This window comes from Cyanistes caeruleus, chromosome 6, assembly GCF_971803275.1.
Source record: "Cyanistes caeruleus chromosome 6, bCyaCae1.hap1.1, whole genome shotgun sequence".
Classification (NCBI taxonomy): Eukaryota; Metazoa; Chordata; class Aves; order Passeriformes; family Paridae; genus Cyanistes; species Cyanistes caeruleus.
This window is the reverse complement of record NC_141706.1, coordinates 4,857,405-4,871,110: the sequence shown is the minus strand read 5'-3', so window position 1 is coordinate 4,871,110 and position 13,706 is coordinate 4,857,405. Positions and strand designations below refer to the sequence as shown.

The following is a 13,706-nucleotide window of genomic DNA, read 5'->3' as shown; positions in this document are numbered from 1 at the left end:
CCACAGCACAGGCTCTGTTTGACCATAGTCTCGTTCATAAAAGGCTGTCTCTCTTTGGCAATGTTTACTGTAGATTACATCTACTATTTAAAACTGCAGGTGCTTTTTTTCCTTCCACACCACCACCACCACCACCTCTCCATCCCAGGAGCCTGAAGTGATTGGGAAAGGTTTGTTAGACACAGGGGAAAAGAAGCCACGGGAAATGAGCAGTTTTCCACCCTTCGTGCCCAAATCCAGGCCTAATGCCTTCTGAAATTCATGTGTAACTGCAAAGTCAGTGTGGTGATAACAAGGATAACAAAACTTTGCTCTCCGGTGTGTCCCTGAGGTGATAAATAACGCATAAAAGATTCCCCTTAACTCAAGAAAGGGACAAATTCTCCGGAGAGCACTACCCCTTTACCAACGCCGGCCACCAGCCCTGCCCGGGCCCGGGCCTCGGCCGGCCCAGCTCAGCCGCCCGGGCCCCGCCCCGCCGCAGGGGCAGCCGGGCACGGGGTGAGCGGAGCCGGGCCCGAGCCGGGACTGCGGCTGGGGGCTGCCCGTGTATCGGCCGGCCCCACCCGTGAGGGAGCGGCTATCGCATGCTGGAAGCCTGTCTGTCTGCAGCCGCTGCCTGCGCAAATTGTCTGCCTCGGCGTCTGCGCTCATTACGCTCAGTAAGGAGATGGAAGGCTGGGAGCGGGAGCGCGGGCTGGCTGAGGCCTGGCTCCTGAGCAGGGACCCTTCAGGCAGTGTCTCCACTCACCCTTCACACACAGTGCTGTGCAGCCGTGAAGGAGTGTGGGTACACAGGGATTTCTGCTTTTACAATGCATATTTGCGGCTTTGCTTGTAAGGTAACAGCATCAGACAAGTGTTTTCCTGCAGACGCTGGCACGCTGGAATACAAGGTGATGTAATTTAGCCTTGCAACCAAAGACACTAGATGTGCTGTATTTAGGCAGGGATGATACTGGGGGTGATTTCAGCTAGAAAACAAACTTTCTAACACAATTTGAAGCACTAGAAAGCAGGTATTCTTTATTCTCAGTGTGCTGAGCACACTCAGAGGATATCTCCCTAATCAGGTGTGTCATGGAACTTTACAACAAGTTATTCATTCCATCGTGACCATACATATTCATTACAATGTATTGTCTAGCTAATACACAAGCACCACTTTTCCTGGAACTAATTTATGTGCATCCACCTCTATCTGCGTGTCCTTTTGTGGTTCTGCAGGATTGACTGAGGGGTTTCTGGTGGTCATACCCACTGAGTGACCCCAGTGTTGCAGGTGACCTCACCTTGAGCTTCTCTTAGGGCATGCTTCTTAGGTCTCTTAGGTCTTGCTTCTTATACATGGCTTTGCCACAAAAGCCATTAGGTTCCTCATTGTCTACTGGTTCCAGCTATGTTTAACATCCTTTGGGTCTACTTTTGCACTCTTGTATCTATTTTGCTGGTTAGTCTTTAAGCTCTATTTAGCAACTTCAGGGGGAAGTGAAAATGTCTGTTGTCCGTCAAGCTGTCAAGTTTTTGTGCCCTTTTCTTGAGACCTTGTCTCTTTCAGGCAAGTCTCAATGCTTCATTTTCCAGGACAAAGTGTTACAACTGTAACATTAAATCATAATACAGGCAGGTACACACACCACAGTGATTACAGTGGCTGTCATAAATGCATTTTGTAGCAGTCTCCAATTTGGAAGCCATGAAGTAAACCACCAGTCCCACCAAGAAGAATTTTCCTCTTTGTGCCACTCTTCTACTGCTCTTTCTATTGTGGTGATTCCTGACTATTGGACTTCAAACCCATCACTGATGTATGTGCAGCAGTCCTGTCCTTTAATAACACACTTTCCTCCTTGGCTAGCAAGCAGATAATCTCAGGCCATGCAGTTCTGTAGAGCCACCATTCATGTTTGTTGGAGCTCATAGAATGTGCTATTTAATACTTAAATAGTATCATTTGCCACTTCTAATAATATATTTAACTTGTTTATATAAACTCAGAGGACAAGGTAGTGCATATCAGGCATAGCATGAACCATAATATTTTGCTTTCTGAAATCAAAGGGGTGTGTTGCAGATCATCCTGCATTCCCTGGATGGAAAATGTTCTCTTGGCCACAACTTATTGCAGATTTTGCCAGGCATTAACGGGAGGCATTAATATTGCTTGGAAACAGGAACCAAACCATCCTTTAAGAAGCCGTTTATAGGCATTGTTTCTGCATACCAACATGTCCTGGTTCCCAGTAGCAAACATCTGATTTCCTATTTTCCACTATTGTGCTGCTGGTGGAGTTAGGGCTTCTATATCTGATTCTTTCATGTCCTCACTGCCATTATACCAAGGACAGCCAGAGAGACTGAATGTCCTGTCTTGCATGGTGCAGCTGAGAAAGAGAGGACTATGTGCCTGACAATCACCTGGCACATAAGTCACACCTAGGAAGCTTGAGCAATGTAGTACAGGTAGTGACAAATTTAGTTGTTGTGAAATGCTTTATCGAAGTAGACCAGTGAAGACATGCTGGGTGGCGTCTGTGTAGAACTTAACCCAGAATACTCTTACCACTCCACTCATGCAAATCAGAGAAAATCCTGATGAAAGGAGAAGCTTCTGGTCTGGTGCTGTGTGTCTGGGACAAAACCTAGACTGGCAGGTCTATTACATTTGTGTATCTAAGTAGAAAAACATCTAGAAATCATTTTATAGCAATTATTTTTAGTCACTCTGAAATGAGTTTTTATTTTAATAGTGACACTATAATATGAATAACTCAGGGGAAATAACAGCCTTTTTCTTGTTACAGGATTTCTCTTGGCAGATGAGTAACCCAAAGAATTGCTTTACAGTGAAGACAGAAACAGAAAGCTAATGCAAACACTACAGTGTATTTAAATATTAAATGCTTAACTCTACCACAAGGGAGATCTTTTTGCTATAATAATCTTCATGCTTCCTCTTGAAGCTGAAGAATACCAAAGCTTGAGTGCCCAATTCTCTCCTAATTAACAGTGGTAATAGGCAGTTACAAGTTCATTGACTTTAATAAGTAGACATAAATGAAGGAGCTGAATATGTTTGGGGCAGTGCACTAAGCAGATTCACGGATTTTAAAAGCCACGTATAATGTTTTTTATGAACATTACAAAGCATCTAGTGGAATCATTTCCTCTCCTGAAGATACTGAATGCTTCTGTTGCAGCCTGTGAAGGAGATCCTGCTCTCTCTTTCTGTAGGATGCAGTGGCTCTTTCAGATTCTGGCTCTTATGACTAAAAATATTTCTAGAGGGTACTGTATGGTTAACTACAGGTTTGTCTGATGACACCAAAAACTACAGCCTTGTGGAACAGCAGCATCACTGACAGCAGTCCAGGCTTTTTCTGTGTCACAGTAAAGTACAGGGCTGGCACCGTTTGTGATTGTCCCAGCAGTTTAGTTTAGTGAATTGTACATAGTGAAGGGTGTCAGTAAATAAAAGCATCAGTGAATCATAGAATTAATGCCATGAAAAGTAGTCTTGCTGAAGTATAAGTAACATGGTCTAACATCCATGTTGGCGCTAGTCACTGAGGCTCTTTTTGTACTCAAGAGGAAAAAGAGTTTGGTTTGTCCCCTCCTAAAGTAGGTTTCTGTTGTGATAATGTGTCAGGGGCAGGACAGCAACAAACACACACAAAAGTCACGCGCAGCAGCTGGCCAGCTGAATTTATTGAGACTTCTCCTCCTTACATAGTTCAGAAGGCACATGTGGTTAATCCTCGTTGGTCAAGCTATCCCAGCCCAAGCAGCCCATAGCAGGCAGAATCCCCAGCGGCCTGGGCCTGCTCTCCAACAGGCCTTTCTGGTCCACTTACATAAGCAAGGTAATTATGTAATCAACAATATTTCAGTTATAAAGTTGGGATTATTTATACCTGTGAGGCCTCCAGGCCAGCTGTAGGCCACCACAGGTTTCTGAAAAAGTTGGCTGAGCTGTGATCCAAATATGCCTATTTAGGAGTGTTGGGGCTGATCTTAACTGATGTTTGGGTGTAAGTCATGATGGTACATGTCTGAAGTTAGGTGAGTTGAGCACAGCTGTAAAAGCCTCTCACATCCAAGCAAAGGTGAAAATTTCCTTTGGCTTACAGCCTTTCCCATGGTAACTTAAGTTACATTTATCTCACCTCAGTGGCTCCCAGTTTTATTATATTTATTTATTTATTTATTGTTTTTTATCTGGAAGTTGTGCCTGTGAGGATTGGTTGTGTCTGTTTCTTTTAGGTTGGCCTTTTGTTCCAAAAGGCATTTACAAAACCTGCTGTCATGGATTTAGAAAAGATTCTGCTTCTGTTGCATTCCACTGTAGGGAGCTGTGAGGAAATCTTTTTAAACAGATGATCTAGGATGAAATTAATGCAAGTGAGACAACATTGTATCTGAAAACTATTTATTGGTAACAAAAAATAGTTTCCCTACTAAAGCGGACTAGGAAAGACAGAAAAGGAGAAAGGAAAATGGAAAAGGATGGGTAGGGAGAGAGAGAGAGAAGGGAGACAGACAGAAAAAGAGGGCGTTACCACCAGAGGGTCAGGGAGTGCTGTTGACACCCGGGTGGCAGAGGCTCTGTGTGTGTGTGTGTGCACTATGGTCAGGGACACAGCTCTCGGAGAGGCTCCACAGGCACAGCTCCCACAGCAACCGGACACCAGGTGAGTGGGAATGGGACAGGAGGGGCAGGACCCCAGACAGGATGGCAGCGAGGATCACAGCAATGGGCTGGAGTGATGCCCAAAAGACAGGCTGGAAATAAATCCCCACAGACCGATGTCTGTAGGGCAGTTATTTGTTTATTGCAGTGCTGGTGGTGAGGAGGATATCTCCACCTAACTCACCCACCTTTGTCAAGTGCTCTGGTATATTTATACAGTAAGTATTGCTTAGTGTTACTGTGTCGCTATAACATTGTCATATATGTGCAGGAACTAATTTACATTGTATGATCTCATGGTTATTAGATAGTTCTTTTGCACTGCACTTGTCCCTCCCCAATTCAGGGGTCTTCAGGGGTCTTTGGTGAAGGCTTCCAAGGTCTTGTTCACATCTGAACTTTTCAACTTTGTGTTCAGAGCATGCACAGTTACGGTGTTCCTTGATCTGTCTGGTCCTAACTGGTCTAAATTCTTTGTTTTGTGGGTAATTGGCTTTACATTTGCCAATTTTTTATTAGTACTATACTTACCTATCTCTAAAGCTGTCCACCTGGTGAGTTTTTTTTCTTCTTTTTTTTCTATTCAGCATTAAGCAACTAGTTAACCATATACTAGCCATTACATTGTATAGAAGGGTACTTATATCAAGTTATATAAGTATAAAAGTTACGATTCAGGTTATATAGGATAAAGCGCTATGATTCAGATTATATTTATATCAGGTAATATTGATATCTTATAACTCAAGCTATATAGGCACCTTATAACTTTGACCAAAGTTATATAGGCATCAGGAGGCAGGCAGGGTTGTACACAGGCGGCTCAGGCAGGAATGCAGGGACAAAGCAGGCAGGGCATCTGTCAAGGACACAGGGAGGCAGAACAGGCAGGTGCTGGGATGGGCAAAGAGGTAGGGCAGGACACAGGCTACACACGAGGCTCACAGGTCAGCCAGTGTCCTGCCAAGCTCCCAGCAAGAGGGAAAGTGCATACATGAGGGCCAGCAAGGGCAGTAGAGCCAAAAGGCAGGCTGGAACTGGGGCAAAAGGGACAAAAAACAGTCTAGGGCCAGGCAAGAAGCAGACCTCAAAAGGCTGGAGCCAAAGCAAAAACACAAGACTCAAAAAGCCGCAACTCAAAAAAGCCCCAAAAAGCTAAGACTCAAAAAGCCAAAAAAAAACCAAACCAAAGTGTAGAGCTTCTGATGCAGTTACTTCTATGCCCCCTGGCTCCTTCCAAAGTCCACATGCTGACAGGACCAAGAGTTTGGGGGTCATGTATTAGCCAAGTGCAACATTCCACAGCAGTCCATTGGTGGAGACCTTTTGCCATCTGATTGCTCTGGAGGGTGCAGTGCTGTTGGTGTTGCCCTGCTGATGGCCTGTCCCATGTGAGCCAGGAAATGGTTGCCATGCAAAGTCTCCTCAAAGATGAAGTTTTCTTCCATCTTCTCTTAATTGCCTCCTGCAAGTAGCACATGTGCTCCCCCTCCTCCACATGCCTCTGACAATCAGTGTTGAGAGAAATCAAAATGAAATTGGCTTTTCACAGCTTGACATGCATTTTGTGTGACCAAGTTACCTATTACCAGATGAACAAATACCAGTTAGGTGACATTTGTGATGGAAAGACAATAAACTCACCTCAGTTTCTTGCCGTAAAAAACGTGGTTTTCTATTACTAGTAATGTATTTGGAGCCTCTTAGAAGCAAGTTTAGATTTCTTAATAGGATGAAAAAATAGGAGATGTCTAGAAGCCCTTTAAATCAAGCAAGCTTCACACAGGGCTTCAGATATAGGATGAATCTTCCCTTTGAGACATTCAGAAAGTAAAGGCTTAATATATTTTCCAGTCCCTTGTTTTGACATTTTGAAGAAAAATATTTATAGAATGTCCATATACAAAATCCAGGTAGTTATAACCACCATGCTAAAGTTAAAGAAGAGCCTTTGCTTAGGTTAAACACTAAGCATGTGGATAATACTGAAGTTATTTGGAAATCCACTTACATAAGACAAGAAATTTGTGTGCAGAACCAGCATGTGGACGACTGGATAAATGAATGTATGAAATACTTTATGGAGAAACTTTGAAATTAAATACATAGGTGTTTAATAGACCCCAGACCTTTGGATTTCTCCTGCTTCCCCCATTTAGTAAGCTGGAGAAGCTTACTGATGGCTTTAAACTGCTAAAGCAATTCTGGTTCTCATGGTCCTAAGCAGATACCTGCAGGAGTTCCTACTATATTTAGTGTACAGAGAAAAGCATCCCTATCCCCAAAGGAACTGGGTGGTTGGTTCTGGGAAGAGTGCTTTGTTCTAGAATTCCTTATACATGGAAAGATAAGTGGAATAATTTGATCTGACCATTTCTGTTGCTCAGGTGCTTAAATTCATGTGGATGTGAGTACCATGCTTTGTGCTGGACAATTCAGCATTGTCCAGGTGTCAGGCAAGGTGAACTGCTAACTTTGAAAAGAGAACTATCCTGAAACAAGTACAGATGTAGCAAAAGTTTATGGTTGAAATGGTCTTTTCTTTTTTTTTATTAAACCCTAAGGCATAACACAGCTTTTCAGCCATACATAATCAAACTTTGTCCAGGAAATCTCAGAAGGACACTGCAGCCAGTCTTGCAATATAAATATTTTTACAGTTCAAGGGAAAATTGCAGTATGGTGGAAATACAAATATATGTATATTGACATAGGTATATTTATGTACACATTTGTATAAAAGAAAATATTTTCAGTCTGGATATAAACACAGTTTTGGATAAAAGAGGTTTAAGTCTGTATGCACAAAACTAGCTGTACTGCATTGCAAGTGAGGATTAGTATTTACTGGTCCAGTGGGACTACCATCCATAAACTATCCAAGAAAGAGAAAAACCCAGTATTCTGCTTTTCTGTACTCAATCAGATGAAATAAAAACAAATGGAGACCCAAGAGTCCTGTGTAGCCTAGTTCTAAACTGCAGCAAAGGAAAAATACTGAAAAACCATCCGATAACTCCAGTAGGCCTTTGTGAGTCAAAATACTGAAGCCCAGGACTTTTTTTTTTTTTGTGCACAAAGACAACTGGCAAGACTTTGGTCCTGGTAACATCAATATTTTGCCCTGTGATCTTAAGAAAAAAAAAAAAAATCAATGTTTGACATTGATAAAGTCTATTAAAATATATATGTAATGACTTATTTATTCAGGGAGCCTCCCCTGAATTTTTCTGAATAAGAAAAACATTAGACCAGAACTTTTCTAACTCTAGGATCTGGATACACCATCATTCTGCAGTAAACTATGCAGCTGGCTCTAAATAAAAAACTGTATCTCTAGAAAGTGGTCTGGCTGTGAGAGGAGAGATGAACTCTCACGGAACTCTCTTGCTGTTTCTAAAGTCATGTTTAAAAACCTTTTCCTTGCAGGGAGGTGGATTCTGTGTTTTCTATTCCATAGTATCCACAGCAGAGATTATGATGTGTGTACTTTTCTTGCTTTAGGTTTTGAACATGTTTAACAGTAGCTCAGGCTTTTGGTTTGTGGAATTAATTTTGAGGTGTCTTTTTGTGAGAGACTGAAGTGTTATGGCTAAGGGCTTAAACATAGTTATGAATGATTTCTTGCCCTTTATGTCCAAACTGTATAAAGAAATTGTGACCACCAAAGCCCACCCCTTCCTGAATATTCCTCCTGATTGGAACTTTGGACTGAGTTAAGCCACCTGAAGGAACAAGGAGATAAAATACCAGTGACACTGGTTTACCAGCTGGCACCAGTTACCTCAGGTCTAGGGTGAAGTAAACAAGGATGAGGAAGAAGAAAGGATCCACAAGAAAGCACTTCCAGCATCTGTCCTGAAAATCCACTCTGGGTTCGGGGGGGGGAGGTCAGAGCTCACAGACTCATTTGCCCTGGCCAGGTTTGCACAAGCTCTTAGTCCAACCAAGAGGAGAGGAGGTTTTAAGGTGGTTGCATAATCTCTGGTCAGAGGAGGTAGCAAGAAAAGACTCCCAAGATGATGGATCAGATTGAAAGGATTTTTTAATAGATGTGTCTGAGTACACTGTCTGTAAGCAACATTTAATGAATATTCCTGAAGTCTAGCTAATTGGAAGAGAAGGGGGAATCACTGTAACTCTGACCTTTTGCTGTACTGACTTCTTCAGTAATAAGCTGCTCTTTGTGGTATTTTAGGAGCTGCATGACAGAATTCCCTCTGACGATTTCAATATAGAGCCCAAAAGGTGGAGGTCGGTGGCTCACGCTCTGCTGAGGACCGGGGTCCCTGGAGGCCGGGTGTGTTGCCTGGGTGGGAGCCACTCACTGGGAGCATTCAGCCTTGCAGTGCTCCACACCACCCAGCAGCTCAGCATGGGCCTGGGGATCCTGAAGGTGGAAGCTTTGGACGAGGGCCATTTGGTGTGCGTGAAGTGGGAGGATGGAAGTGAGAGCAGCTACCCCTGCGTCTGGCTGAGGGACAACTGCCAGTGTCCCCAGTGCTTCCTGCCCTCCGCCGGAGCACGCAGGCTGCTCTTCGAGGACCTGGATGTCAACATCGTGCTGAAGAAGGTTGCTCTGGCAGCTCCAAGGAAGGTATTTCATGCAAACCATCATTCACCTTCTCATGAAACGTGTCTAATAATGCTTATTAGTCTAAATTCGAGACAATTCCAAGTTATATTCTAATCACAGTTTGCTTATTTGCAAGCCTTACCAGGTGTTTGCAAAGCTTTTAGGAAGAATCCCAGTCTGGGGAGCTCAGATCTTTCCACCTTCATACAAAACTTCACTTTATAGATGTTATACAGAGGCTGCATAAACCCAGGCTTCAGTTTTTATAATATAACAAAGCATTTTAAAATTCTGCCATATGCTTCTTCATCACTAGTTGTTGAAAATACAGACATTTCTTGCAAATTTAATTACACTTTTTCTTCTCTTTAGTCTTTAAGTAAATGGCTTGAAAATCTGAAAAACAAATTGTAAAACAATTGTGACCTTAATCCATAACAAAAATACCTGCTTTATTAGCAAATTTGCAATGTAAAATAATCTTCATCTTAGAGTGAACTCTCAAACCAAACTTGAATCCAATAATCAGAATTGGACTAATGTCTGTATCCCTGTCTTCTTATCTGCATTAACATTTCTTCCTGGAAAACAGAAGGTTATTGAGCAAGAGAGGATAGGAGCTGCCCTCTTTAGGAATTTCAATCTTTCCTGATACATTAAAACTTAATATATTACTTAGATTTTTTAATGTTTTATTAAAAGCAGTACATGGCTTCTTTGGCAAACTCATTTCCTTCATTGTATACTTAAAGATGTTTTAAACAAATATGCATCAATCCACCCTGGGTCAGATGGGGCAGCCTTGCTGCAGGGGCAGTTTGTAGAGGCTGATTCATGTGTTAATATCTCAGCCACAGGATAAGGATCTCTGGTGAGGAATTCTGGGCTTCTAAGTTGATTGTAGACAAAATTAATGCAATGTAAATTTATTATTTGATTAGGCAAATTAAGAATTGTCTGCTTCCACTTATATTCAGAAACTGTTGAAAGCACAGCACTAATGCTAAAATGATAGTGATAGTGTTTTGCCATCATGTGAATGAGCAGAGTCATGTGAATTGGGAATTGATACCTACTCATCTGCCTTAAAAATCCAGCTGAGTGTCTGTGCTGGACTGGGCTCTTTCAGTTCATGACAAGCAAAGCCATATGCTTTCTTTCCATGTTTTTTTCAGGAACTGAAAAACCTAACACTTCTTAAAAATTAATTTGGTAGAGGGAAGTCTTCAAAAGTAGGGGACAGATTTCTCTCCTAGCACAAAGTCCTTGTCTGTCTTGTTTGGTTTTTTTTTTCTCATGACCTGTCAGTGTTTTGCAAGATGTTTTCACTCTTCTGAACTGGGGTGAAGTGCTCTCCCCAGTCATATGCACCAGTTTTTACAATTCCCTTCTTTCTATTAAGTGCAGCTCCCACAGAGGAAACAGTCCACACAAACCAGTAAATTAGGTCATGGGTTGAAATGAAAATGAGCATTTATAAAAAGTGTCAGAATTTGAATGGTGTTCAGGTTTTCGTTACTTGTTTGCTATCATGCTTCGGGTAAAGTTTAACTGTGATATTATTGATCTAAGTATTACAATTTCTGCATTTTCTAAGGGGTTTTATTTTTCTAGATGATATTTTCCAAATTTTCTTTTCTAAACTCACCTTTTCCTTTGTGTTGAAAGATCTCTATTACATGGCCTGACGAACACACAAGTGAATATGAAGCTGAGTGGTTGAAAAAACGATGTTTCTCTGAAGAAGCCAGAGCTGTAATGCGAGCAGATTTATTTTTACCAGGTAGGAATGAAATCCATGTCTGCCATGCTTGTGTCAAATGCAGGGGTTTGACACTGACAGTCCTGGCTGGAAATGCCTGTGTGAGGACCAGGTCTACCCAGCTGAAGCAGTGGCAACAACCCTTGGTGCCCAGGGCCAGGCTGTTACATGCATGACAGGGACTCGAGGTTATCTTTTCCCTCTTCTACCTTCTATACCTGAGAGAAGTACAATTAATTTGGCTGCATTTACTTTCCTAAAAACTGTGAAAGTCTCACAGTGAGCCATGCTCTGTGGCTCAGCAGTGGTCTGTGACTATGCAACTGTGTAAGTGCTGTTTAAACCATTTAAATTTTTCTAAAAAGAAAGATTATTTGGAATTGCAAGGGTGTTACAACTGAAATATTTTTTCCCCTTTTCATGGTTTTCTTGTTAAAAAGTAACTGTGTAGCATAGCAGTTTGTAGTGCTGAAGTTCAGGTTGTGTTTGCTTTGCTTCCCATGCATGTTTTACTGGTAGACTGTCTTTTGATCACAAAGTACAAAAGTACAACTGTCTTTGTAACATTTACCCTGCACAAATCACTTACCCTTTTAAGTGAATAATTATAAACCCACTAGGTTTGGCCTGAAGCATATCATCATTACTTTGGCAGCCTTTCAGACTGAGCATGAAAGTGTGAAAGCTTGCAGGATGCCTGTGATTTGCTTTTGACAGTGTTCCTGTGAGATCTGCTGTTGCAGAAAGCTGTGCATCTGTATTCGGTATTGAGAAAGTATCTGTTAAAATAGGACATTGCTGCTTTAAAACTTGAATGATGAGAAATATTTCCATTAATTTCAGTGGATGCTTTAACAGACACTTCATAGTTCCAAATAAAACTATTTTCCCCTGGTAATACAAAAGTTTGTATCTACTTTAATTTTGGCAAAAGTAAACAGTTGTGTTTACTATTACAAAGGGTTTGGCATGCTTCCAGAGTAAATATGGTGAAGATACAAACCTCATTCAGGAAAACTAGACTTGATTTTTTATTTGTGAAAATGAATATGCTGTGAAAGCTAGCAGGATGTTTTGTAGCCTTCAAAGGGATCAACATAAATTGAATGTTGCTTTAATTAATACCCAGACAAAATAATCTAGATGTCAGGTTGTGTTCATTGGCAAAGGTATTAATTACTGAGAGTTCAATATTTCAGATATTATGCTATTTTTTTCACCTATTGTGAAGACTTAACTGTCTGTGATTTGCCTTCACATGCATGCATTTGCACACTGCTTACTCTTGGAATCTAAATACAGTGCATATTTTGGAAACCAGTTCTCTGCTCTGCCACTGCTCTTCTCCATCCAGGAGCCATCCAGGTAAAAATATACATCAAAGATCTGTTTCATTCTATGAGCAATGCTTTTTCAAATTCTGTCCAGAGGGACCTGGAGCAAAGCATGGCTGCAGAAGAACATGCAGCAGCTCCAGGAGAAAGGGAATTGGTCCCGATCTTGTCCCCTGCTTCCAGCCCAAAGCTGCAGCCAGGCTCAGCTGGCTGAACTAAACTCATAACTAATAAAATAGTTATAATGATAATAATATTAATAGTAATATCAAGTTAATATACACATCCACACATCATCTAGAATCATGGAATGCTTTGGCTTAGGAAGGGCCTTAAAGACCATCTAGTTCTGTACCTGATAACCTTCTGCTCACTTGCTCTCTCTCTGAGACCTTTTTCCTATTTCCTTCTACCTCTACACCTCACATTTCTTTGCACATGATACAAGGAGATGCAAGAGATCCAGAGTCTGTTGCAGGAGACTGTCAAACTTGGCCCCTGCCATGGGAGGTACTTGGGCATTCCCACCTGGCCCAAATGTGTATTAGTCCACTGAACTGCAGGTTTTTGGGGCACCCTCAGCACCAAGAAGACCTGATGGACAGCATCAAGGGGACTCTACTGGCATCCACAGAGCAGTGAGGTTTTCTACTTAATCTGTCTCTGTTACTCTTTTTCTCTTTGTCTTTCTCTCTCATTTAGTGTTCATTAAAACCCATCCTACTGGCTTGGGAGTGTGATGTGGTTTGCACCTTAATTTGGGCAGAGGCATTTTGGATCATTTTAATAAGCAGATGATAAGAAGGGGCTAGAAGGCCACAAGCCCAGGGGCTGCTCCATGACACTTGTGGCGGCTTTGGCCGTTGAAGGGCTGTGGGTGTGGCCCTTGGCAACACAGGCGTGATGTGTCTGGGCCCTTGGCGATGTGGAACCTTGCGGTGCCCAGAGAGCCTTGTGACACGGCGGAGCCACGCCCTGCAGGGGTGTACAGGGGCTGTAGAACCTTGCAGTGGCCAGTCCCGTGAGAGCCACTGTGTCGCAAGGCAGCAGTTCCCGGGATCTGGCACTAGGATACGTCCAAGACACAGCGAGATAAGGTGAAGCCCAACTCCGAGGCAGCCAGCCCCTTGCCCAGCTGGCTGAAAAGCCGGCCCTGAGTGGGCACTGGTTGGGGGCAAGGGGGTAGCTCGGTCCTGCCGCTCTTGGAGACTGAGAAAGAGGAGGGGCCCAGCCTTGGTCAACATGGACACAGAGAGGCAAGACGAGGCGGAGCAAGAGCTTTCCCAATGCGGAGCTCTTAGTGGCCAAGAGCTCTGCCTGTGGGAAGCTGAGGGATACCAGCAA

At 42.6% G+C, this 13,706-nt stretch overlaps 1 protein-coding gene and 1 long non-coding RNA gene across 8 annotated transcripts in view; one reads left to right on the top strand and one right to left on the bottom strand.

The window, feature by feature from the left end:
• Window positions 1-447: 447 nt before the first annotated feature.
• The window catches only part of BBOX1 (gamma-butyrobetaine hydroxylase 1), a 33,470-nt gene continuing 20,211 nt past the window's right edge, over window positions 448-13,706 (top strand). Inside the window, exons 1-4 of one of the 7 annotated variants that reach the window (XM_086891947.1) lie at window positions 448-896; window positions 3,734-3,863; window positions 8,889-9,287; window positions 10,935-11,049. In XM_086891947.1, coding sequence (XP_086748073.1) covers window positions 9,066-9,287; window positions 10,935-11,049 — 337 coding nt within the window. In that variant the 5' untranslated portion in view covers window positions 448-896; window positions 3,734-3,863; window positions 8,889-9,065. Of the gene's footprint in view, window positions 897-1,665; window positions 1,809-3,733; window positions 3,864-4,609; window positions 4,692-8,888; window positions 9,288-10,934; window positions 11,050-13,706 lie in introns of those variants that run through there. The other 6 variants (XM_086891946.1, XM_086891948.1, XM_023928505.2 and 3 more) reach the window with 6 other exon arrangements.
• Window positions 8,720-11,019, bottom strand: LOC111930482 (uncharacterized). Its single transcript, XR_015287682.1, has 2 exons — window positions 10,915-11,019; window positions 8,720-9,662 (listed from the first exon to the last, which is right to left on the bottom strand). It is a non-coding gene; the product is annotated as an uncharacterized LOC111930482 (long non-coding RNA).